At 44.2% G+C, this 27,013-nt stretch overlaps 1 protein-coding gene across 4 annotated transcripts; it reads left to right on the forward strand.

The window, feature by feature from the left end:
• Positions 1-4,382: 4,382 nt before the first annotated feature.
• Positions 4,383-26,690, forward strand: LOC6616690 (octopamine receptor). Of its 4 annotated transcripts, none has more exons than XM_032721111.1 (6): positions 4,383-4,846; positions 17,123-17,810; positions 19,434-19,536; positions 19,630-19,755; positions 20,510-20,693; positions 26,598-26,690. In XM_032721111.1, the coding sequence occupies exons 2-6, from the start codon at positions 17,273-17,275 to the stop codon at positions 26,616-26,618; spliced, it is 972 nt and encodes a 323-aa protein (XP_032577002.1). In that variant the 5' UTR covers positions 4,383-4,846; positions 17,123-17,272; the 3' UTR covers positions 26,619-26,690. The 4 variants fall into 4 exon arrangements, with proteins under 4 accessions (XP_032577002.1, XP_032577000.1, XP_032577001.1 ...); XM_032721109.1 differs by lacking the exon at positions 26,598-26,690 and adding an exon at positions 21,684-22,628; XM_032721110.1 differs by lacking the exons at positions 4,383-4,846; positions 26,598-26,690 and adding exons at positions 15,799-16,134; positions 21,684-22,628.
• Positions 26,691-27,013: the final 323 nt, after the last annotated feature.

Genomic DNA, 27,013 nt, shown 5'->3' on the forward strand with positions numbered 1-27,013 from the left:
CTGTTCCGCCTGGCCACATCCATTTCTCCGGATAGCGGAAAACAGAGGGGGGCGAAACTTTCGCCCAGCAAAAGTTGCCACAACTTTCGCACAACTTTGAGCCAACTTAAGGACTTTACCGATTTGCTAGAGTATCTGGACTTCTGCTCTCCTTGACTGGCGTGATTCCTTTCGACCGTGTTTACACAGGGTGGCCGTCCCCATCTTCGGTGTTTTAACTCCGCATAAGTTCTTAATAAATTTCATTATTGCATTTTAAACTTCGTGTGGCATTATTTATGGCCGCCACCAGTCCAGTCGGGCGGAATTTCAGCCACCACAGTCAGGTTGGCCCCACTTAAATGGTACTTCACCTTAATGCACGTTAAATATTCGCAGCGAAAGAGCTTATACTTATAGTTATTACCTTCACTGCTTATGCATCCTATTACGCCGTTAAGAACTTACTAAGCCTTCGGTTTTAGCCTTTACTTAACCTGGTTGCTTTTCATTTAACTTTCTATTTTGACCATATATGTATGTTAACATGTGTATATATTAAAAAAATGAGATACTTTAGTGCTATAATTGATCATCTATAACCTACAAAAGGAAACCTTTATGATGCAAAACTGCACTAAATTCTTTAAAATAAGTTTTTGAAACGGTCTATAGAGACTTAAGGGCTTAAAACGCTTTCTTCCAACTGTTACAACTTTTTAACAAATCAGCAAATTAAGTGTAAAGATTGTAGTCAGTAGTATAGTATGGTAGTTTGTTTGTTTGTTCGGTTCCCTTCCTCCCGTTAATTGAGAATGTTTTTTAATTCCCAAATAGATAATGTTTGTTAATATGCGCATAAATCTCTTTGGGCCACTTGGGTCTTCCTTCCTCTCGTCCCGCCTCATAATTTCCAATAGCTTTTTCTGCTTTCAGTGCTCTGGTTTTGTACGTGGTCAACGCATTTAGTGTTTGTGCGGCTTTTGCGGTTGCCACAACAGCAATGGGTAGTGGGTCATTTGTTCGTGGAGCTTCCGCACATTTATGGCCACAAGCGAAATTGCCATTTTGCAGCAGTGCCTATATTCTGCAGCTGTAAATTTGATTAACCAATTCATACTGGCTGATTGGAGATTTCGAGGAGGAGGGCGGGTGCTAGTATTTTGCACTGTTTTGCATGCCACGCCCCTCAATCGCGTAACTAAGTCCAGTTGGAAGGGGGGCGGTAGCAGGTCCTTTGTATGATTTTTCACAATTTACCACCAATACCACGCAATGTAAGCTCGAAATCTGCTTAACGGACAATGGGCCACTTGGTTGGTTGGAGGAAGTCCAGGCCGGAATGACCGAGGATGGGGTCTTTCCGAAGGGAACAATAAATTGAAAGAAAAGTGGCAAAAGTCGAGGATGCTCGAGAATCAAATTTAAAATATATACAAATGTATACCGGTGCCTGGAGTGTGTGTCTGCCGCCTGGTAACCGTAATCGGAGTATATAGCTTGGGTATCCTTCGGTCTGTCTGCTGGCCCCACCAAAAACCAATGGCGTCCGCATCTCCAGTTTCGGTTCGCCGTCGCTGATCCCGTTGACGCGAATAATATTACACTTATTGATTGAAAATTATTAATAGCCTCTGGCCTTTACCGTCTCTAAGCGGCCATGCCATGCATTAGGGACCCAGCGGGTTCGTTCACCTATCAATTAAAAGCAACTTTAACAGGCCTGCACAAGGAGAAATGCCGCGGAAATTGGCCATAAATGTGGCGCGTTTTATTCTGTCGTAAGCCGATTTTACATTTGGCATAGGAAAACGTCATTTCGCCAATTTAATGAACTCAATAAAAGACTAAGTCGTCTATGAAATGGGCGAGTTTTATGGTTTGACTTTTGGGTTGAGTGTTCTAGCAACTTAAATGTAAGTTCTAGCTTTACTTAAGAAAAAGCTTAATTCAATAATAAGCGTATTATTCTAGTATTTTGGTGTTCATTTTTAAGGACAAAAAAAATAAAATCATGCCTAAAAACTAACTTAATGTTATTATTTACCCAATAAAATCAAGTAGCCTTCCCTATAACAAACATATTTCTTCCTGTGTGCAAATGGAACTTGTCGAGTTCCGGGAATGCGACAGACGCTGGGATAGGGCTTCCTTCCGCCATTTCCCCAGACTAATTATGCTGGCGAAATTAAAACTTTATGACGCTGGAGTACACATGGTGCCAGGACATTAGGCGACCAATTGTCGTGTCCGCCCGATACATGTGCACTTTTGGGTCGGAGTGGAAATGTGGCAAGGAAAGTGCGTGAGTGTCATGCACCACAACGCGTGGGATGGCGATTTGTCAGGCAATTACTGAATCCATTGCAAGTGCCACTAAGACAAATTGTTAAACTCAATTTAGCATTGCCATTGCCATTGCCATTGCGATTGCGATTGTGACTGCCAAGTCTGGCGGGTGCATAGAAATGGAAAGTTGACTGTTTTTCCCTTGCGCCCAGAACTTGTGCGGGTGCACAAACTTTCACTTAGCCTTGAAGTTTTGGTCGGAAAATGGGAAGCGGGAAGAGGGGAGCGCTCTTCTGAGGGGGCTGCAGCGGGTGACGACCTTCCTGTCACTGCAAAACTCACTTATGTACGTGCATTTGATAATTAAATGATGTTGCAAAACTTTGTCCACGGCCAGTAGCCATTTTCGGTACCAGTGGCAGTGACTCTCTTTACCCTTTTCGGGATCATCGCCTCTTCGCCTGGACACCAATTATGCCCGACCATTTCAGCCGAGTCACGTACCCGAACCGCGCAGATTCCCCAGCATTTAATCAATCTAAGTGATGTCCAGCGGTCGGAGCCCAATCCGCTGCAGAGATTACAGGTGGCCCGGAACTGTTCCGGGCTAGCTGCGGTGGGCGGAACAGCCGGGAGGTATGCAGTGGTTTTGGACCTGACCTGGGGATTACTAACTGCGCCGCAAGCTGGGCAACACGATAATGGGAATTAGTGATTCTGAAGATTAAATGGAAATTTCTTAGGGATTTACTTATTTATTTATATAATGCTAGCAACTAAATTAGAATTGCTTGTAAAAAGTGGGTGTGAGCTTTGTTTTAATAGATTCAATTTAATTTAATCATTTGTTTGGTTTTTACTGATTGATAATATTAACACGAAATTCTCATTATTTATTCGATAATTTATAATCCGACATACATGTCGTATGAGTAATTTTTGTGAGAGCTTTTATAACACTTTTAATTTGATGTATATATTACATTGTTGCATTTATAATACATAATACATACATTCATAATTATAAGCTTACAGCATATATGCAACAATTTTATTACAAATGAATAACTATAACTGAATAAATACTACGAAGCACACACGTCGTATACGTAATTTTAAGTTCAGCACACTGTTACCTGCAGATTTCAATAACTTTAAAAGAAATTCTTCTGTTAATCAGGTGACCGTAGGAGTATTTAAAGTATTGAGTATTTAAAAACAATATTTGGCGCTAGAATGGCCCTTTGTTTCACTTCAGCTGATTCCACTTGTCCCCTGACCTGTGAGTCCCGTGCCATTGCCATTATTTCGGTTCAATTGCAGACGGCTGAGAGCGCATGCCTTTGTTTACCTTCCATATCGGGCATTTGGCCATTTGCGCCTTTTGGCATTTTGGCGTTTTACCATTTGCCATTGTAGCGTTTTCAGCATTTTAGCGCCACAATGGAACGCATTCACCTTGACAGGTGAACCCCTGTGGATCGCATTCAAATACAATCGAATCTAACCTCTAGCAACAGCAGCAGCTGTTGTAAGAGTAAGAGCATTTGCGAAATCCGCGTGGAGACGCATCTGCAAGTTATAAAATGTACAAACAAAGGCCAGCTATACGAATATTCATATAGATAGAGCCGGGCCGCCTGTGCACGCTTGCCTATATCTATGTCTATGTCCATAAGGCTACCATAAAAGTCTTAATTTAGATTTCCTGAGTACCCGCGAAATCGTTTATGTTTTCATTTGGAAATTCGTCGTAAAAATCTGCTCCGCTCCGGAGCCCTGAGAATCCGCAGTGATCTCCGTTCTTATCAACACGGCGTGGAGTTAGCCGCGGCTTAATTAAACATTATTCCAGGAATTAAGTGTGCTTCGCATTTAAATATTAAACACTTGAAGTGTTTGCGAAGTTCTTTAAACCCAACGGGAAGCCACTGGCCACAGGATTATTTCGAAAGTCGCGTGTTTGCCTGCCCGCCAACTTGGGATCCACAGATTCACTGGAAACCCAGTGACAGATACTACTACTACCACCACCACCACGACCGACGACTTCGGCCGACTCACTTCGTCAGCTTTTCAGTTCAGTTCAGTTCAGTTTTCAGTTTTCCTCGAGCGCTCAACCGAGGCGGTTGTCCATCGGTTCGCAGGAGCACATTTGCCGCATTTCGGGGCATCTCAATCATTCGAGTTCGACAACGAGCATCCAAAAGCGATTGATCAGCCGCCGGCTCACCTGATCGATAATGTGAACTTGAATTAATTATATACAGTGCAATCAATTCGTCAAGCAGCTAAGAATAAAAAAAAAATATTTATAAATGTATAAGTACGAGTATAAAGAAAAACCAAATTAATAATATCAAATAACGTGCAATGAACGTGAACGAGCGTCTCCTTTAGCTGCGTTTGTAGTGCACTTATAAAGTATCCAATTATGGGACCCCGGCTCCTCGGACAACAACAACAGTGAAATACCTGCCCGGGGGCAATAAAAATAATAACAGCTTTGTGTTAATAAAACAATGCGAAATGTTTTGATATGAAAGCGGAGGACTGCGCAGGAAAGCGATTGCATTAAGTAAGTAAACAGTGCGACGGGGAGGACCCATCTTCTGGAGGACCCTCATGGAGGACCCTCTGGGCTGAAAACCCTTCACCTTCGCCCGGTTCCAGGTGTGCTTAAAGGGAGCGGGCAGGAGGTGGTGGGAACCATGGACGATTTGCATAGATCCGCGGAGGAGCTTGAGCCAAGGACCGGGTAATGGATAAATGCTTTCACGCTAAACACCTCGATGGCACTGCCAAATAAAGAGGACAAATAAGTGTCTGACAGTCTCGATAAATAGTGGCTTCTATTGGCTGACTGGGTGTTTTGACGTCAGCGGGAGTCCTTTCGGGGGTGCCACCCATTCTTGACACAACCCCCTCATCCCGCAGCGTTTATTTGCCGAATGCAAATGAAATATTATTGCACATGCACATGCACATTACACATACGCCATGTTGGCCGCAAATTGCAACAAATGTTCAACGGAAGTCGGATGCTGGTGCGGCGTGGGCGGTCGAATGAATTTTGACGGAGCTCAGCATTTTTTCTTGTTTTTTCTGTTTTTTGGTGTGCTCTATATGGTAGAAAAAAAAAGGAAAAATTACATTCCAAACGCATTCCGAAAAAGTCAGGAAAGTATTTCGGCTGGCCTTGCAATTGTCACACTTGAAGTGACCTTCTGGCTTTTCCGAAAAATATCTCTTAATAACGCCTATGTGAAATGGTGCTTGGTCGATTAAAGCCGAATAAGGTGAAGGCCAAACAGCTGGCCAAGAGCTGGAAAATGTCTAAAAAAATAGGCAATGATGTGGCAGAATTAAATAAGTAAATGTGTGGACCAGAGCTGCCAAATAGCTCTCTGTCCTTTTTTTCTTTGGCCAAACCAATAAAATATGTTCAAAAAATTTAATGTTCGAAAATAGGTTTATAAGCTTTAATAAAGAAAAAATTAAAATAACGAATTTAATCATACAAAATTCCAGCAATAATTCAAGTCAATTTCTCAATATGAGAACACATTAGAAGTAAACACAAAAATTATGAAAATGAATTCCAAACCTATTGAGTGAGATTAATAATACAATTAAAATCTTTCAAGAGCTGAAAAACTATCTTGTTTTTTGGTAGCTATAGTTGGCGGCACTGGCGTATACATAGATTATTCTGCTCCATTGTTTGGGTTGAACTTTTAGTGTGAAATAAATCTTCCATGGACACCAGCATCAGTGATACAGATTTATCTAATGCCGGAGATGAGTGCCCCTCTGATTGATGACCCATTCTGCCAAGTGCGGCGGAAATCCATTCACCGATCTTTCAAGTTCAGCCGGCCAAAAAGGATAAACCCTTGCTATCAATTAGAAATTCATAAGTTTTGGTCTTTTCGACAAAGTAATTGGATTTTGGGCAACTCAATTTGTTGCCTTTGAAGAAATAGTTTATGGTCCCCGTCTTGATGGGCGAAAGGGTAAAACTCTGAGCTGATTGCCGCCATTGTCATGGAAATGGCACTGAAAATGGAAATGGAAACTGGTCAGGAGCCAAGGAGATTAGGGTGCTCTGCTCGTGCAAACTTGGCAATTGAGTTGCGAATTAGATTATCAATCAAAGTGCCAATAAAAACGCCATTGCTTATCGCGGTCAATTGCCGATGGGTTTGCCGCCAAAGAATGTTCCAGCCCCCGATCGCAAAACGATTTCAGTTTTCCGCCGTTCGGCTTCCACCCGGAATCCCAGTCACATTCTAACGAATGTGAGTTCATAAATCTATTTTCGGTCGAAAGCCCCCTCGAAATATACACATGATTTCCAATGCCACTAATTGAACACTCGAGATTGGAAGTCTATAAGCTATAGGGAGACCATATATCGCTAGACCCCAAGTTGCGGGCGAAAGAAAGAGGACCTTATCTTGTGGGGATGACACATTCTCCATTGAGCTCGATCGATACCTTAACCCTGACAGACAGCCGTGGGCTTTGACATCGCTTCTAATTAATCAGTTTCACCTTTGAGTACGTCACTCGGCAGCATAAAAAACTAAAAGTACCCCTTGCTCACCTCGCCACCAAGCCGGATTGCTATCATGTGAGCGATAAGCGCTTTTATGACCATTCCGCGTCAGCATTAAAAGGCTTAAAGAAATGGGACAGGAGGAGGGTGGCCGAATTGGTGTACACCCTTACCGAGAACCGAAGCCCCTAATTATTAAGCTTTTTTTTTTTTTTTTTTTTTTTTTTTTGGAGTAACTAATTCTATTTATTAAGATTTCAAAAGGAATCGTTCAGTAATTCCTCTGAACTTAACCTAATGTGTGATAAAGATAAATGAGACCAAGTGGTATCTTAATTATAAAGTACAAAAGAAAATGTAATATGTTATTTTATCCTCCGGGTAAGGAGATCGCTGGGGTGTACCCTCTTCAGTCTTCGGAGAGAGATGGGATCAGCTAGGATAGTTGCTAGTCGGTTCGGGTGGGCCATAAGCCTGTCGGCATAACGGCTGCTGTGGAAATTAATCTGATCCCCAAGAAGGGTAACTTTCAGATCTCTTTCGATGACTATGTTCGTCACGTACCAGGGGAGCCCAGATGCGTGACGTGCAGCTCTTGACTGGACCACACGGAGCCTATTAAGCTGGGATTTGGCGGCAGTTCCCCACACCTGGATGGCATAACTCCACGTTGGAGCGAGAATGGCTTTGATTAAAAGAGCCTTAGAGCTCATTTGAAGTTTGCTGGAGTGGAAGAGCCAGTCGAGCTTTTTTAGCTTCGCCAGTGACTTTGATTTGACCGACGTGATGTGGGCCCCCCAGGTCAGTCTCCGATCTAGATGAACTCCTAGGTAGCAGTGCGATCTAGCATTGGTGATAGGGCTTCCATTGAAGGTCAGATCTGTGCAGGTTCCGGGTCGCAGGGAAAAAGTTACACAGGCTGACTTTGAGGAGTTAATGGCCACATTCCATTTGGCAGTCCATTTTTCGATTGCGTGCAGCCAATCCTGGACCGCGTTGGAGGCAGTTTGCAGTGAAGGATGAGACGCCAGCATGGCAGTGTCATCGGCGTAAGTGGCCAGGAGCAGCTGAGCCGGGGGGACTTCGGCGTTGTTTGCGGGAGATGGCATGTCAGCAGTGTACAGGGTGTATAGGAAGGGCCCAAGAACACTTCCCTGTGGAACTCCTGCATGAATCTCCTCCAGGCTGGATCGAGCATCACGCACTGCAACGTCGAACGTCCGATTAGAGATGAACGATCTCAGGATGGCATAGTAGGGAGCAGGAAGGAGAGTTTTCATCTTGTATAGAAGGCCCTCATGCCACACCTTGTCAAACGCTTGCTTCACGTCTAGAAAGACGCCGACCGTGTAGAGTTTGTGCTCGAAGCCATGCGTCACCTGGTTTACCAGTCGATGTATTTGTTCAGGGCAGCCGTGGGACTTCCTGAAACCAAATTGGTGTGGAGGTATATGGTTCACTACTTGCGGCAGTTCCATCAGGCGGGCTAAGAGTATTCTCTCAAAAATCTTAGAGAATGTTGATAGCAGGCTGATTGGGCGATATGCATCGATCTGCGTTGGCGGCTTTCCGGCTTTAGGTATCATAATGATACGTGCTCGCTTCCATTGCCTTGGAAAGTGCCCTAGCCTTAGCATGGCATTAAAAATTTTTACTAAGGCTAGGACTCCTTTGCGTGGCAGAGACTTCGCAGCACGGTTGTCGATGCTATCGTAACCAGGGGTTTTCTTGATGTGTAGCGCCTTCAGCTGCATCATGACTTCCTGCGGAGTGGTATGCCTAATGGGGCGAGCCGGTACAGTCGGAGCGTCCAGAAAATTATTGATTTCTACGCGGTTTGAGTCGTCTGTTAGGTTGAAGGGCAAGAAGGTGGAGGTCAGGTGCAAAGCAAATGCCCTCGCTTTTTCATCGTCCGTCTTGAGCCAGAGGCCACTTTGACTCAGGATGGGAGATTGAAACATCGGCTGCCTCTTGATATTTCTTGTGAGCCTCCATAACGAGAAGTTGCTGTTGTTATCTGGGCCAATACCCTCAAGCAGGGTATCCAGATTATCTCGTCGGGTCCTGGCTAGCAAACGATGCAGTCTGTTTGTGGTACTAGAGTATAGCTGCTTGATGTTCGGATCTCCTGTGGCGATATACCGTCTCCTGAGGCTCCTTTTGTGGGAGAGCAGCTCCCTAGCCTCCAAGCTCAAGATGGGAGCCCTCCTTGCGGTCGTGTGACGAGCTTGATGTGGGGGAGGTGTGGCCCTCCGTGCTGCTTCCGCGATTGTAGCTACGAGGTAATCTACATAAGCTTCCAGACTACTGCATGTGTCAATGGGGATGTTGAGATCAACTGTGGCCTCGATGTGCTCCTTGAAGGCCACAGTATTTGCAGTAGGTGACAGCATTTTAGTGACACCTTTGAAAAGCTGAGCGTCTTCATCCAGCACAAACAGCAGGGGGAGATGGTCAGACGACAGTTCTGTCAGGGTTTGCACGTTGATTTCTTGCTGTCTGAATCCTTTGGAGATCCCGAAATCAATTGCACTTGGAGTGACACTTGTTCGAAAGGGATAGCAAGTAGCTTCTCCAGTTGCAACAATGTCAATACCTTTGCCCGCCAGAGCGGAGAGCAGCACCCTGCCTCTAGTGCACATCCTGTAGTTTCCCCACCATCTGTGCTTTGCGTTCCAATCACCTGCCGCTAGGAACTTTGTGCCAAATTGAGAGATGATAAGCTCAACGTCAGCCTCCGTCCACCTGAGGTTAGGAGGGCAGTATACTGAGGCAATGTTAAAAGTACCCCTGCTTGCCGTCAGCTGGATAACTGCTGCCTGGATGTGATTTTCCGACAGGGTGGAGAAGAGTTGATGGGAGATGAGTGATCTAATAAGGATCGCCGCACCTCCGCGACGGCTGTCATCCGGGTGGTTGGCAGTGTGGAGGGTAAAGCCAGGAATTCTAAAAGTGGACCGGGAAACGAAGTGGGTTTCCGACAGCAGGAGGATGTCGATTTCGTGAAGCTCGATGAAGGCGAGGATCTCATTGGTCTTCGAGGAGGCCCCATTGGCATTCCAAGCTGCTATCTTAAGAGGACCCATTTTGAGCAGCAGAAGGGAAGGTGCGATTTTGCATGAGCAGTTGCATTAGTGTTTCAACTAGTGACAACATCCTGTCAAGCCTAGAAAACAGTTGTTCCAGCTTAGACTCAAGGTTGGCGCTTGCAGGGGGGACAGTAACGGCAGGCTTGGCGACGGGCTGACTTCCTCTGACTATACTAGCAAAGGAAGGCTTACCAGACATAAGGACTGGTGGACTGGGTTGGTGTACTCCTCTTGCAGGACCAGAAACAGAGGGTTCATTGACTTTCCGTTGATGTTTGCGGTTAGAAGCCTCTAGCAGGTATTTTTTGCAACCTTTAAAGTTTGCTGCATGGGGGCCGCCACAGTGAAAACAGAATCTGGCCTCGTCCTGTTCCAGCTTGCACTCTGCAGTGGGGTGATTTTCTCCGCATTCTCTGCATATATAGTGCCGAGAACAATATGCCTTGGTATGACCATAGCCTTGGCACCTGTGGCATTGAATCGGTTCCGATTGTTTACGGGGTTTCTCCCAAGTTACCCTGTGCCTACAGACAACCGGTATGCCCTTTACTTGATTGTTGTTCTCAGCTTTTTTGAGGTCAATGAACCTCATATTAAGAGGAAGAGAGGTAGCCTTGTTGCGCGGAGTATAAATCCGTACAACGTTATGTCCTTCGTTCTGGAGGGCTGCGATGATATCCACCGATGGGACTCCGTGGTGAATATTGCGCATGACAATCTTGTAGGGTCGGTCCTCCGGTAGCTGATGGTGATGGAAAAGGGATCCTTTGTCGAGAAAGTGACGGGCCACCAGCCTGTAGCTTTCTGGGGAGTTGCACTGAACAGCGCAATCTCCCGAATTCAGGGCCTTTATTGTATAGGAGTCTCCCACAAGAGCGTCCAGCTCGTCGCGAAATGATGTGAAGTTCACCACATTGGGAAACATCATTCTAGGTACCTTAGAGTGACGGCTTGATTTCGGGGCTGGTACAGTTTGGTGAGCACCTTTCAGCTGTTGTTTTTGTCCTGCTTTCCTTGCGGCACGGTTTTTTTTTTTTTTTTTTTAATTTTTTATTATTTATTGAATCTTCCCTTTGTGTTAAGAGACTAACAATAAGTGTTCAAATCTTAATCTAACTTAATTAACTTTCACTTAGTGATAGTTTTTTTTTTTTTCATTAATGCCCTAATAAGTTTATTGCTGGGCTGGGAGGTCGTTGCGGTGCAGCCGGCTTTGACTGCATACTCGGATTAGTTTTCTTGCGAGGGGATTTGTATGGGTGGTCAGCTTTTCGTTATACTTCGTTTTTTTCTCAGCTATTACTTCGATTACTAATTTGATTTTTAGGTCTCTGTGTATGTTTTCGTTTCGAAGGTACCACGGCGCTCCAGTGATAATTCTCAGAATTCTTGACTGTGCTCGCTGAATAATGTCTATGTTACTTCTGGATGCGTTGCCCCACAGCTCGGAGCCATAAGTCCAGATAGGTTTTAAGACGGAGTTGTATAGAAGAGCTTTGAACTCCAGACTAAGTGGAGAGCGAGCATTTATGAGCCAGTGGAGGTTCCTTGCTTTAAGTTTAAGATGTTTCGATTTGGCTTCTATATGTTTGCGCCAAGTGAGCCGCCTGTCCAGATGAACTCCCAGATATGTTACCTCGTCGGCTTGTGGAATGCATATGTTATTCAAGACCAGTGGTGGGCATGTTTGTTTGTTTAAGGTAAAGGTAACCTGCTTGCATTTTTGAACATTTATTGAAATTCTCCAGTCGGCAAGCCATCGTTCTACAGATGTTAAGTGTCGGGATAGGAGTGCCGTGGCTTTTATTGGGCATTTCGAGCGACTGAGTATCGCGGTATCATCAGCGAACGTGGAGGTTGTTAGATTGTAGTCTATGGGGAAATCCGCCGTATACAGGGTGTATAAGATTGGACCCAGTACACTGCCTTGCGGCACTCCAGCTTCGATTGCGCAATCGCGTGAAGTGCTTGTATCGCATCTTATTGCAAACACTCTGTTATATAGGTATGACTTCAGTAGCTTATGTGTGTTTTGGGGCAACAGCTTGATTATTTTAAACAAAAGTCCATCGAGCCACACTCTGTCAAATGCCTGCGCGACGTCTAGAAAAATGGCTGTGCAGTATTCTCGATGTTCAAAAGCAGTACGAATTTCTGACGTGATTCGGTTGACCTGTTCGATGGTTCCATGTTTTTCTCTAAAGCCAAATTGATGTGTTGGAAGTGTGTTGTTTATTCTAAGATGAGGGCTAATCCGAAGGAGTAGCATTTTTTCAAACAGCTTTGAAAGACATGTTAGTAAGCTTATCGGTCTATATGATGATGGCTGCGTTTTATCTTTTCCTGGCTTTGGAATCATTACTATGGTCGACTTTTTCCATTTTTGAGGGAAGTATCCAAGCTTGGCGATTGCGTTGAACAACAGGCAGATGTGAAGAATAGCACACTTTGGGAGTTCAATGAGCATTCTTGGAGTTATTAGGTCGTAGCCAGGCGATTTTCTTGGGTTCAGTTGCTCTTTGATAACCTTTGCTAGTTCACATGGTCGGAATTCAAAGGGTTCTTGAGGATCTAGATTGGCTGCTATTAAAGGAGGGAGAATAAATGTGTTGGTAGAGGGATTTGGTCGGAATACATTTTGTAAATGGTCAGCGAAAGCACTGGCTCTTTCTTCATCACTTCGAAACCAGGTGCCAGAGGGACTTCGGAGTGGCATAATTGGCGCTATTGGAGTCTTTAGGTTTCTGTGAGCTCTCCAAAGAGGGTACTTAGTGCTGGTGGGAGAGAGTTGCTCGATATATGAACGTTGGCTGTTTTTTTCCTCTTGTTTGAGAGCATTGGTAAGCCTGCGTGTGGCTATCTTAAGCATGTGCTTAGTAATTGGTGATCTATTAGACTGCCAATCCCTTCGTAGGCGTCGTTTATCTAATACCAGCCGCTCGATTTCGCGATTAGTTTTGATGTAGTTTGGTTTTGCATACGTCACTGGCGGGGTTGAAGCCTTTGCAGCCGAAACTAAAATGTTTTCAAGAGTTTCCGTTGACTTGTCTATATCCTCCTTTGTAGATAATGCCGTCGTTAGTTCTATGTGTGAACAGACATACTTTTGATACCTTGGCCAGTTTGTTCTAAAATTTGTGAGTCTATACGGTGGGTCGACGATGTGGGGGCGAGTTAGCATATTTAGAAAAACAGGTGAGTGATCTGATGATAAATCTGCTAGTGCTTCGGCGGTGACCATGTTGCGGGGGACATGTTTAGTAATTGCAAAATCGATCAGGTCTGGGATTTTTCTTGGGTCTGCTGGCCAGTATGTAGGCTTACCCGGGGATACATAGTCTAGCTTGTTTTCTGGCTTCGTAAGCGCATTGTACAATTGCTTACCCTTTGGCGACACAAGTCGAGATCCCCAATGGGTGTGCTTGGCGTTATAGTCACCCGCTGCGATGAACCTGTCACCTAGTGTGTTAAAGAATTCCATGAATTGATCCTCAGAGATTGGAAAGCGCGGTGGGCAGTAGACTGCGGCTAGAGTCGTTGAACCATTGTTGAGTTGTAAGGCTATGGACGTAGATTGTAAGTAGTTTTTGTCAAAATTGTTTAAGTGGTGGTGTTTTATGCGATTTCTGATGAGTATTCCAGTGCCTCCATGAGCTTTACCATCTGGATGATTTGTACCATAGAACAAGTATCCTGGTATATGAAAATTGTTTTTATTTGTGAGGTGCGTTTCTGATAGTAGCATTACGTCGATGTTTTTTTCGTAAATGAACTGTGTGAGCTCTTGTGTATGCCGTGAAACGCCATTTGCGTTCCACAGAGATATCCGTAGGGAAGCCATTATGGGGATTTTGAAGATACAAGAAGTTGAATCAGGATATTTTGGTTTTTCATGAGCTCTTGCAAAGTATTTTGCATGAACGTCATGAAGTCTTTCATGCTTTGCTGTAGGGATAGCATCATAGCTTCGATGCCACTTTGTTGTGTTTGTTGGATGTTTGTCGGTGTATGTTCGGAATGAGCAGTTCTTGTCGGTGGGGCGGGCACTTCTAGTCCGGATTTTAGGGCGCTAGCGAAAGAAATTGTTGGAGTAGTGCTTGGGACAGTTAGGGGTGGTTGAAAAATCGGTTGCGGAGAGTAGAAATTGACTTTGTTGTATGTATGTGCTGTGGCAATACGTTTGTTTAGGCGGCTCTTCAATTCTTTGTACACCACACAGCCTCTGTAGTTTGCAGTATGTTTTTCCCCGCAGTTACTGCATTTCTTCACAGACTTATCGTCCTTGTTTTTGGGGCAGTTTGCGGTAGTATGAGGTTCGCTACAGACAACACTTGCGGCACGGTTGAGGGCGGTATTCGAGGAGCATGGCTCGTCGTTGTCACTCGAAGATTCCACGCCCAGGACCATATCTTCCTTGTCGCTAAGGGCTTGGAAGCGATTGGCAGTGATTTTAGCCGGCTTGTCAGACGCCACCTTTTTTACCATTTTAGGGGAGAGGACCGCACCTGCTCTCTTTATATTTCCTCTATTCCTAGATTTAAAGGAGACATCCTGCCAGCCGGAGGCAGATTGTGGCTTCGCAATTGAGCTGACAGATGCACTGTTGTGAGTTGTACTGGCAGTAGTAGAGCATACGTTGCCGCTCAAGGAGGAGGTGAATATGTACGCAGACGAGATAGTCGAGCTGGTGGTGGTCAGTGTGAAGGTCGAGCTGCAGTAGGTATTAGAAATACTGGTAGTAGCGAAGGCTGGATCTTCACTCAGCCAGCTCTTTGTCAATTCCTTCCGAATCTCTTTAGGGCCAGCGCCAGCAAATAGCTTCATCGACTCATAATCGATAGATTTTTGCTGTGGATCGTTATCCATAATCAAAATCTGCCAGCTAAAAGCTTACAGTTCAAGCAGCAGAGTGTCTAAGACACAAGCGACCGCGTGGCCGCTGGGCAGCGGAGCCCCACTTCGTGCAAACAAATTCACGTTGAGTTCCACTACAATATCACAGATAGCGACTTAAGGGTCACTATTAACAATTTGTGCCACTATTTTGGATTTGATTTTAGTTTAAAAATTCACGAACAAAAAACTATAAACTCTGACCTACTGCTTGGCCTGCTATCGGGTTATTATTAAGCTATTTGTATAATTAGAAGCAGGCCCTGTTATGTATTCAAAAATAGTTTCAGATTACTAAGCAAAACACTTAGTGTGTCATGCAAGGCAGTGATTTCATGCCACAGCAGTTGAAATTTTTCGATTATTTAAATAATAAATATTTAAATAGTAAATAATTAAACATATTGGCGAATGAAACCGCCTCTTTCCTCTTGCCAAAAAGGTAGAACTACCCCGCAAAACGAGGGTATAATTTTATGTTGCATACCACCCTAATGTTTATACATAAATTAATTAAAAGTTAGTTTAAAATTTTGTGGTTCCACGGAATTTATTACGCGCTTCCCATTTCCCGTAGATACTTGCAGCCCTTTCCGTGTTATCGTTGAGCTGAAGTCTTAAGCTAATATTCCAGCCATCCCACAGAGATTTGAATATGCAAATTGTTGTACTAAATGTGAATTATTCCCTTTTTGCGGCAAATGTCTTGGCCTGCGGCTTGATTTTGGTTTCCCATACCCAATCCCGTTTCCATTGCCATTGCCACTGTCATTGCCACTCGGATTGCGTTCCACCGCCAGCTAGTCTATTGCGATATCAGTTTTAATTTTTTTATCGCCCACACACAGACACACACACGCTCACAACGAGTCGCAATCTGGAGTATATAACGCACACTATCGCAGGCTAAATAAATAATACTTAATGCCAAATTATTGTCAACAGAAGTGGCAAGAAGTGTCGAACTGCCAGCCCTTGCCATTCGGTCTGCAGTCTCGCACTCAGTCAACAGTCATCCGCGTCGCTGTGCTGTTTATTCCGGCAATATTGCGCCGATACTCCTCCGGAATCACCTACATATAGCACCCGTACATAATTTAATCGGATATCTAATAGAGCGTCGAGTATCAATCTTATCGCCCAGGCGCACGTGTAGCTCTGCCAGTTGTGGAAAAAGTGAAAATAGTGAATGGTGGAAAAGTTTCGGTGATGATGAATAGTCGAATCCGGCAGACGAATGACTATCGATGGAACGGGTATCTCCTAGATACTTCGTAGCGAGTGTTACGTGTAAATAGTGCACAGATAAACACTCACATTGAGGTAAAAGCTACAAACAAATTTTGAGATTCAAAATATATTAGACACATTGAATATTGCTGACGCTTTACGTTTTCAATTAAAGAAAATAAGACCGTAGCCTAAATTCCTTCTAAAAATTAATAAATTGCAGTATTTATTTATTAATTTAATAAAATATTCCCAAATGTAGCCATTCCCTTGGCAAATTTATTAGTAATATACTACAAAACATTTCGCCACTTTGTAGTAAAAGTATTTGCTTTGTATATGAAGCTCATTACATTTATAATTTTTATATAATGATTTTTAGAATGCGCCAGGAAATCTGAAGCTGATGATTTTCTTGAATTTTCCCTACCCAATAAAGCGTGTAATTTGTAATTTTCTGATTTAAAATACCTCCACGAATTATTATTAAGTCTCTAAAGTTTGGTACCTAATCCAAAGCAAATAGAGGCATACATTCTAAATTAAATCGAGCCAGTGGGGGTTTCTAAATGATAAGGTAAACTTAATTTGATTTATTGCTCACAGTAGCGCACTTCGGCATTTTCGTTGAAAGCATGACTAACTAAGGGATTAACGTTTATCTACGTTTATTTATCTTAGAAAGTAAAGTATTTAACTGTGTGTCGGTAATGGCAACCCAAGACAAAGGCCATCTTAAGAATCTTTTGACACCGTTGACAACTCTCAACGCAAATTACAAATGCTGTGCACTTTTAGCCTTCAGATTGTTGAATCCTTAATTGCAGGCGAATGAATGAAATTGACAATTTCGCCGATTGCAATTGAAATGAGATTGTATTGAATGCTGTGAAATCAATTTAATTTCGGAAATTGTCACAAGGAATAAATCAGATAATGCGTGCATACATGAAAAATTAAAACAAATACAAATAGATTTCGGCATAAAAGGGATATACAAATGGTTATTGTTTCCTGCTGACTTCGTTTTTATTACTATGCAAAGGACTTTGCTAACTGCCGAACTTTCCTTTAATTCCAGTTCCAACGGACGTGCACACTGGACACCATGACCACAGTTGGGCCGTGTTCCTGCTCCGTCAACTCCACGGATATGGCAGGATATGGATGGGCCTAGGCGGCCTGCTGCCGGAGATAGCCACTCTCGATTGAGAACCCAACTGGCCGATCCATGGCTGTCAACTTGCAGCTGAATAATTTAAGCGCCATTTATCCATCGCTCATGTATGTGGCCGCCTCCTCCTCCTTTTCCTCCTCCCTGCGGGGATTGGGACTGGGATCGGGAGTGGGAGTGGGAGTGGGTGGGCTGCCGGAAAACATATCCATCGTGTACGAGGATGCGGCCAATGGGACAGGAGGAGGAGGCGGTGCATATCCCAGCGGACCGAACGGTACGGATGCAGTGGCTCTCACCGAACCCGGACCTACGGCACCCGTGACCACATTTAATTACTACAATGAGTCGGCGGCGGCCGCCGAGTGGGCGCACTTCTACGATCTGGTGCTCTCCTGGCAGGGCATCATCCTGATTGCCGTCTTTGCCACCTTCATCGTGGTCACCGTCATCGGGAACACCCTGGTCATACTGGCCATATTGACCACGCGCCGGCTGCGCACCATTACCAACTGCTTTGTGATGAGCCTGGCGGTGGCCGACCTCCTCGTGGGCATCTTCGTCATGCCCCCCGCCGTCGCCGTCCATCTCATAGGTGAGTGTATTAGTGAGAGTGTGCAAGTGTGTGTGTGTGAGTGTGTGGCAGCGCCATTAAGGCATTAGAGTCCTTCCGCGAAAGGAGGCGCCGCTGGCTGGGCTTTTCGCGTGATTACAAGATGAAGATGCCATTCCGGTAAATCCCTTAAAAAAATTGCTAACAAAAGCTTGTCGCCCAGAACGAAGCGGATGCACTGAGAAGAAATCTAATATCCAAGTCTATGTAATTTGTATCTTATAAAGTAAAAATGTAGTAGCAATGGTTCCTGATGGATTTGGAATGAGGTTCTGTTTAGAGCATTGTGTAGGGATTTCTAGGAGGACTAGGATGTATATATCTTTCTCCAAGTGTATCCCAAAGTAGCACGAACAGGAATAGCAGCACGGACACGAACAGGAACTCGAGGAGGAGGTGTGTCAGATGGGGGGCGGGGCAAACGGGACGTGTATTTATGTAAATGCTGCTAGGTGAAATATGCGAGTATGTATCTCTCTCGCCTTATGGATTTGTATTCTTTGAACTGAAAGAATTTCTTTCATTTTTTGCATCGGCTCTCGTGCAATTTCCTCAGCACAAAAAAAAAAAAATGGAGGCGAACAGCCGAAAAAGGGGAAAATTCCCGAGCCCAACTTTGTGGAAATACTTTAAAGGCAACGGCATGTCGAAAGTTTGTCATAATCATCCGGACCACTGACAATCCGAATCGGAATGAATTATTCTCGTCAGAAAATAGTTGATCTTTGTTGCTGAACTCTCCTGGAGTTGAATGGAAAATATGCTAATTGGATGAGTCTTGATTTAAACACTTCTTATTTGAACTCACGTAGCTTCTGTGTTTCGGAACATTAAGCTTGTTTTCCAAACTTTCATCCACTAGTTTCTCTCTGTGGAGATACCTTTTGAATCTCATTCATAATTACTCATACCCTCAGGTTTTTTCGAGGCAAACAATTTACCAAGCCACACATTCAGTTCATTTTTGTCTAAAGTATACGCACATATATCATTAAGTTAGGACGTGATACACCCACACATTCGGGATTTATAGTTTGCTTTTTGGAGCCTTATCATCAAGTTGAAGTTGGGGTAGGTACTGAAAGTGCTGATATGACGACTGCTTTGTGCTAGTTTCTACTCCAATTTTTTAGATACAAACATACTCTACCACAACTGGTCAAGCATTTCCATAATTAATTAAGTAATCCCAATGGCCCATAGGCAATATCCGTGTAATGAGCTCCTTGGCTCCTTGACTCCCAGCGCCTTTCACAAAAACAACTTTTCATTTGGCGCTGGGAGACCATTAAGGGGCACTTGATTTAAAAATTAATCGCTTGACAGGCCTCGGACTAGGAGAAAGCACTGTAGGAGCTGGTCCAATGGAAAATCGGTGCTTTTTCGGTGTAGAATTAAACCACTAACGGGTTGAAGGGGACCTAAAACATTGCCAAAATTTGCCGAGCTGGCCGCTTTAATTGGCCTTAGGTGAGGCATTTGCTGAAAGCCATGGAAAATGTTGCTAATCAAATTGACTTTGGACCGGAATTTTAAGTTGGCTCCCCACTCCGCGCTGCAAAAGGCTGGCGGAAAGTTTTTAATTTGGAATCTTCTGGATTGCAGGCTCGTGGCAACTGGGCTGGGTGCTCTGCGACATTTGGATCTCCCTGGACGTGCTCCTCTGCACGGCCTCCATTCTCAGCCTGTGCGCCATCAGTGTGGACAGGTGAGCAGCGCTCTCCGGGAGCACAGGCCTACCCAAAACATATAGCGTTCCCCAGTATCGTAAATCTTTGCATCCTTCACGTTCATCCCACAGATATTTGGCCGTGACCAGGCCGCTTACGTACTCCCGTAAACGGCGCTCCAAACGATTGGCCCTCATCATGATCCTAATCGTCTGGCTGCTCGCGTTGGCCATCACCTGTCCTCCCATGCTGGGATGGTAAGTACACTCGAAGAAAAAAATCAATATATAAGGGAATTTCCATAACCTATTAGGGGTGCAGCAAAAAGTCTTCTAAGTTGGTCAAAAGGCCACACACTTCATAGATACATCGAATTTTAAACTAAACATAAACTTCCTTCTACTAGCTTTAACAAAAAATTTTGTTCAGTGCGGAAAAATCTCTCTACTTTTGCCTAACTAACTAAAAGGAGAATTAATTAAAGTGCTTTGTTTATATTTAACTTCGTTAGCACAGTCAACAGATTTAACGAGAAATATAACAAAGAGCAGAATTCCGAAATGTAACCTGTAAAGTAATGTAAAATGTAAAGTTTAATTTATTTAACAAACAACAATAATTAAAGCTCAATTTGCCTAACTAAAATTAAATCAACAATTTTGTTGAGTGCAGGAAACTGTGCCAAAAGATGCCATTGCATAATTTTGAAGGACCACTTTGGGTATTATTAGCTATTTTTGATCCATTTTAAGCATTACAAATGTCGCCGAGTGCGAATGTAAATTAATTAGAATAAATTTCGAGTCCTCCGAGCAGACTGACTGGCGACAACCAGCTGAGCAAACGAATATAATTAGCTGGCAATTGTCTGCTGCTCTTGCGACCTCCGACCTGCGACCTCTGACCCCTCTGAGCCCGCAGCTCCGTAGGCAAATAATTGGGAACTTCCTGCATTAGTTGACTAACTTAATGGCCCATTAAGCGTATCCTGCTCACTTCCATTTCCCGCAGGTACGAGCCAGGACGCAGGGACCTGCTCGAGTGCCGATACAACCAGAACGAGGGCTACGTCATCTTCTCGGCCATGGGCTCCTTCTTCATACCCATGGCAGTCATGATTTATGTGTATGCAAGAATTTCCTGTGTCATTGCATCCCGGCACGACAATATGACCGACATAAGTGTTCACAACAAGGTAAGCTCCGTCGCAGCCATCCGCAACCATGTCCCCATGTCCACATGTCCTTCTGTTTGCCTGTAAACATTCGCACGTCTCCCGCCATCCAAACCCCAAAGCCAACATAGTGCACAAATACGGAATATGGAATAGGAAAACCACGGCAGCTGCAAACAACAAACGCTGGCCCGACCAGCGAAAGTCATCTCTATTGCGAACCACTCCGGCTTAAAGGACACTCCACGTGCGGCACAAGCTGCGGCACGTTTGCCTCATAATTCCCAAATGCCAGGAGCTCACACAGATTTAAATACCATACCCTCGCATCGGGGTATGTGCCAATTTCCGGTCCAGTGTCCGCTATAAAACAAGTTTTTCACTTCAACTCTGGCAGCCCATATAGCTGAATTAATGAGTTTTCAACTAACCGTTTTCAGACGAGAGTTGAATGCTTTTCAAAAATGTTGCCTATGAAATGTTGTTACATCCCTACATACAAGTTTCCAATACCAACTCTAGGGTAATCACTAATTCGACACTTTTTTGTCGAGCTTTAAGTTAGCATCACTAAATAGCTAACACTAAACGATGCTCGCTTCGAAAATTGCATCTGCATATATACATTTGTATATGTACCTGGTGTGCATTTTGAAATAGGCTTGAAATTCACTTAAACTGAATCAAATCCAGGCAGGCATACGCATTAAAACCAGTCTGAAATTCAGTTTTATGTTTAGAGAGATTAGCACATCGTGCAGTTGATAGAACAATGGCCTCATGGCATTTAGGTGTGTAGCCTTAAATCAGCTTAAAGCCACCTGCTTACCAGGATGCTTCCTCTTAAAGTGGATAATGATGCCTACAAGAGTGTTTAAAGCTTCGGCTTTTGCTAGCGTGACTTCCGTTTCCGCTTCTTTCATCTCTGCCGCCTTTTGCCGCCCATTGACTTCATTTTAGTTATTTATCATCGACATTGACTTAACCGCCTTGTGCACTTTGCGTGTCTAGAAATTCAAGCGCTACACGGCAGCGGACGTAGAGAACGAGCTGTCGGAGCAGGAGCAGCACAGCTCCGTGGGCCAGCGCCAGAGACAGGCCACATCGAGGACGTTCTCCAACCAGACGATAGCCAAGGAGCTCCACGACATGATGCTCAGCGACAGCGACAATTGTGCGCCAGTCGGCGCTGGAGGAGCAGGTGGTGGGGGAGGAGCAGGAAGTAGTGCCACTGGCGGCACCCACTGTCAATCCCTGCTGGCTCTGCCCTCCGGCGGAGGAGGTGGCTCCATGGGCTGCGCCAAGAATGGGTGCTACGAACTCACACGACCCTCCTCGCTGAAGCGCGCTTCCACCGCCTCAACGACCATTACCACAATGACGAGTGGCATGGGGCCGGGCAGCAGTCTCCTGGATGCACAGTGGCAGTCCCAGCCGCCGGGCCAAACGGGGCAGGTGCAGACCCACTCCCTATCGCAGCCACCGCGAACACACAGCTTTAGGCATTCGCACGGGGAGCGGGACCGCGAGAGACTGCGGAGCCATCATCACCATCCTCATTATCATCACCAGGCGGGCGTAACCACGACATCGACCAGCGGGAACACCAGTGCCAACACCAACAGTAAATCGCTGTCCAATCGGATTACGTCGCTGAAGAAGGAGAACAAGACCACTCAAACCCTGAGCATTGTGGTGGGTGGCTTTATCGCCTGCTGGCTGCCCTTCTTCATCAACTATCTGATCACCCCCTTCCTGGCCGAGCACCAGGCCAGCCAAATGCTGGCCAAGGCCCTCACCTGGCTGGGTTGGTTCAACAGCGCCATCAATCCCTTCATCTACGCCTTCTACAGCGTCGACTTCCGGGCGGCCTTCTGGCGCCTCACCTGCAAACGCTTCTTCAGCGCCGGCCAGAAGCCGCAGTTCCCCACGAACACCATGTCCATCAGGCGATAGAGTTGGACTGGGCTGGACTTGCCTGGAAAGAGAAACACAGAAAACCTCTCAAGCCCTGAACAAATTGCCCGCACATAACATATTATTAACATATTCATTAACTTTAGACGCGTCGGCGGCGAAAAAGGTGTGGTCCCTAATTGCACCCACAGTCCATGTGTAATTGTTCTCCAGTTTCTCGTATAGTTTATTTCATCGTCAGGGTTTGCTTCCGATTCTGGATCATTTTGCCACTTAGGAGACGAACCTCGCCCACCGGCAATTCCACTGCTTTCAGTTGACCTTTCAGAAATGCCAAGGCATTACAGCATTTTCAAACAGTCTATAGGGAAGCTTCTTAACTCAGAAACTCAACCGATATAATATAAAATATATATTTATTATATATACTTCCAAATTTTCCTAAGCTTTGAGATAAACATTTCCATTGCTGCTAATATTTATGGAAATAGTATAGATAAAAGGTTGAGCCACACAATCTACGTATCTCATAAATGCCATGAAAATCATTTTGTGATCCAAATTTGTTTGCTAGTCAGGAAAAATAGAAATTCCATCGAAGTTAGTGACTCATTTGCTTTAAAACCTTTTAGTAGAATAATGTAGAAAACAACATTGACTTAGTAAATTTCGACTTAGTGAAGCTTGACTGTACAAAGATGGCAATACGTGTATGTATGCGACTGCAGGCAAGGATTTCAAGGTTTTTTTGCATGCAGAACCCGTGGAAAATCTGATACGCAGCACGTATCGATTTAGTAATTTCCGCGCGACTTTTCCGCTCAGCGGGCGGCGCCTCTAAAATGGCAACATTTTCCTTGGATGTTGCTTTTTGCCGGGCCGTCAAGACAACTTGGACTTGGCCAGTGGCACAGACAGCGCAGATGGATGGGAAAACTTGTTTGTATGGCTCGCCGAAATTGCGGCCATTCCTCGAGCTCTAAAATTCAGCCGCATGCTTTTGCGTAGGTTACCAGTTTGGTGGTGACCCCGAACCACTTCCGCATTCCCTTTTGGCGCTTTACGATGCAGCTAGCTAGTCCCCAACGTACTTAAGTTTAGTGCAGGCATATATATCATATATATCAGTAAATATCACTGTATATCATATCAACTGATATCAGGACATCATAAAGAATATGGCCCAGAGATACGAGTTGATTGATTTACATGGAGGAGGTACTGAAATCAGTGGAATATCTGGGGGCTGGGATCAAGTTGATAATTAGCTTTAATCAGCTTTATCGGAATACCAGTTAAAAACAGTTACTGTGATTTAGTTTATAGTTGAAGTTGAAGCTGAAACTTCAAGAGTTTTCCTTTAGTCTTAACAACATTAAGTGTGTGCTGTGCGTGTGTGAAAGTAAGTTTGTGTGAATGGGTTGTAATGTAATTTATAATTTAAGGCATAATTTATTCAGGCCATCAGCAGCTTAGCTAACCCCTAAGTAGGACTAATCTTCGCGTTGTACCAAGCAATCTACTTTTCGAACTCCATCCATTGCCGGCGGCGGTGTGAAGTCATAAACGCAATCAAGCAATGCGCCTACGACATAGAGATTAAGTCAGACGAAACTCTCATCAGCATGCCATCCTTCTTCCTGAATCCTTCTGAATATCTGATTTCCGGAATATCAGCTCACATCACGTCAAGCCTAACAAGTCAAAACAGATGCTTCCGTCCCGTCCAAGGTGAGGAGCAAGCTCGGCGGATGGAGCTCATCATCATCGCACGCCCACCAATCATATTGCATATCGCATACTCGTATATCTCATATCGTCTCATTCCGGCTGATATCACAGACATAATCCGCATAATCTGCATACAAATATATGTATATTTATTAATAGTTGTGTGTGTACGAATAGCAAGTTTTTGGAAACGAACAAATAAATAGACAATTCGAAAAGACAAAACTCTCCCAAAAAGAGCTAGAGATTGGTTTTTCTATCATTTAAACTCGGTTTAAGCTCTGGCCCTCCGCTTAAAGGTGCCGGAATGGGAAGGACCCTCTAGTCCTGCGAACAATGGTTAGTGCGGGTAACGTGAATTATTGATCAGTCTCAAAATTGAATTCGCAACTGCAGATACACTCTACTATACGCCCCAGCTCCTCATATGTGCACATATGTGTGTGTACTGCTTGTCTGTATTTATATTTAACCAGGACGAATTCAAGGGAAAACCCCGGAAAAAGGAGCCAAGGGGAACCGAGAGCAAAGTTGTGTTTGGTGCGCAAAATAACCATAAATACGAACCCCGCCATCCCGTCGTGAATATTTCATTGTAGCTACAGCCAGCCAGCAAATCCCCCCATTCCCAGCCCAGAAATCCGCATCCATCCCGCGAGGAGGAGATTCAGTTGAGGAGCCTCCAAATTGAGTTTTAAGACTCTAATTGAGCCCGAGCCCGAGACCGAGCCTGGAACTTGGCTAACATTAATTGATCGACTGAGTCGAGGCCCCCAAAAATTCAATTGGGCTGCAGAGTGGGCGGCACTTGAGGAGACTCATTGCAGCGGTTGGCCCAACTTGGCCAGAAAACAACTTGACGAGGCAAACAAAGGAAGCCAAAATAAAACGAAAGTTCATTCGAAAAACATTTGCGGGGGGCATTTGTCATGAGAGTTTCGCCAACTTTGCCTGTCCCAAGCACTTGTTAAATGTTAAATGCTCGAAAATATCGATGAATTGTTTTTGTCCCTTTGTTGTTCATAACCCAGAAATCGCTGCGACATAACCGAAAATCTCGCGGCAGCAAAACAACATTAGCCCAAAGGTCCCTGTCGGCAGGCGTCTGAAAATAGGATGTCGGCATGGCTGTCAACTTCGTCCCGAGCTCCACCTCTACTTTTTGCCGTTTTTTTGCCACCTGAATCAACGGCCATTTAATTTAACACATTACGCGATATCAGCCAACAAAGCGATGGAAAATGGTAAGGTTTCCCAGCAAAAAAAAGAAAGGGAATAAAAATACACAGGGAATACAGAGTGTTCTGCCTGAGGTATACCCTTTAATCAGCGTTATAAATGCCAGTTATGACTGAGAGGTTCATTAAGCAAGCAACTTTGCGTTGAGTAACAGTTAAAGTTATTTTTGTTGCTCATAATTGTGCTTAATAGGTTTTTATAAATATATGTAGCTACATTAGAATACAGCTTCTTATAAGCTATGGTCATAAAGTTATTGCTAAAACAAATTTTAACCGCTACCCTGTAAACAGAATTGAAGTAGCATTAAAGATAATGCTAGAAGTACATAGATCAAAATTTATGAAGCACAGAACATACATCTATGCATTTGCATAAAATAAGAAGTAGTTTTAAAGTAAGAGCAACTAAAACAAAGCTTAATGAATTAGAATTGTGATAATGGTAATTGAATACATATAAACTTAATATACTGTATGTATATTATGCTGCAAATTCATGCACATAAATATTCAGAGTGATATCTGGTACTTGGGATCCCAAAAACTTTCTTATCCCTGTCTTGTACGCCTCCGGAGTACAACATACCCCTTGTTTACGACGAGTACCGGCTATAAAAAGCCAAATTTACGGAGCGGCGTACTGAGCACAGGCTTTCCAGGTTTTCAGGCCGTTGACAGGGGGCATTAAGGACGACCGTTTCCGCTGAGCTCGACTCGAAAGTGAAATGTGACAGCGAAATGTGTTGCAATTCATTAGAGAGTGGGTGGCTGGCTCCTTCGTTTCCTGACCCATCTCCATCCATACCCCGCCCATCGCCGAGCATCCCGTCATGCTTTTATATTAGTCACATGTGTGGGCGGTCCGCCATTGTGAGTCCTGGGGGCCTGGGCATATGTAATTATGATGACCGCATATTTTTTCACGCCTTATTTCCAGCTAAATTAATGTAACGCCACCGCACACAGAAACAGCAGTATTCCGAAGCCATTTTCCGGGTCTCGCTGATTAAGCATTTCTTTCTTTTATATTTTTTAGCTTCCGTCCTCTTTGCCGTAAACAACTTAGTGGCGGCCACCGGGTTACCACTTGCAATGATAAATGATGATCAAAAAATGAAGTCAAGGCTGCGCGGGGAAGTGAAATAAATGGAAATAGCAGCGAAACTCTTTTAATTTTCCAGCTAATGTATGGTTAGTCCCTGGAAGTCAAAGAGTGTCCATAATATATGGGTAACCCTATGTGTTTTAACTTAGCAAATCTTTCCATGTGCTGCAGATAGCACGTACCATCGTCATTTTAAACGAGAAGACGTGTTCGGAAAATTGCACATAAAACTTTTGTGTGACAATTTATAGCCGAATGGCGAAAACCACCGCTGTGAGTTGTGAGCATATTTTATATTTTTGGCATATTACCATCGTTGACCTAACTACACCTTTGCCCCCAACATT

The sequence above is a fragment of the Drosophila sechellia genome, chromosome 3R (genome assembly GCF_004382195.2).
Source record: "Drosophila sechellia strain sech25 chromosome 3R, ASM438219v1, whole genome shotgun sequence".
Lineage (NCBI taxonomy): Eukaryota > Metazoa > Arthropoda > Insecta > Diptera > Drosophilidae > Drosophila > Drosophila sechellia.

Coding starts and splice junctions, on each gene's coding strand:
- LOC6616690 (XM_032721109.1), top strand. CDS start 17,273: ATGGCTGTCAACTTGCAGCTGAATAATTTAAGCGCCATTTATCCATCG. Junction 17,811..19,433: donor CGTCGCCGTCCATCTCATAG/GTGAGTGTATTA, acceptor TCTGGATTGCAG/GCTCGTGGCAACTGGGCTGG. Junction 19,537..19,629: donor TGCGCCATCAGTGTGGACAG/GTGAGCAGCGCT, acceptor TTCATCCCACAG/ATATTTGGCCGTGACCAGGC.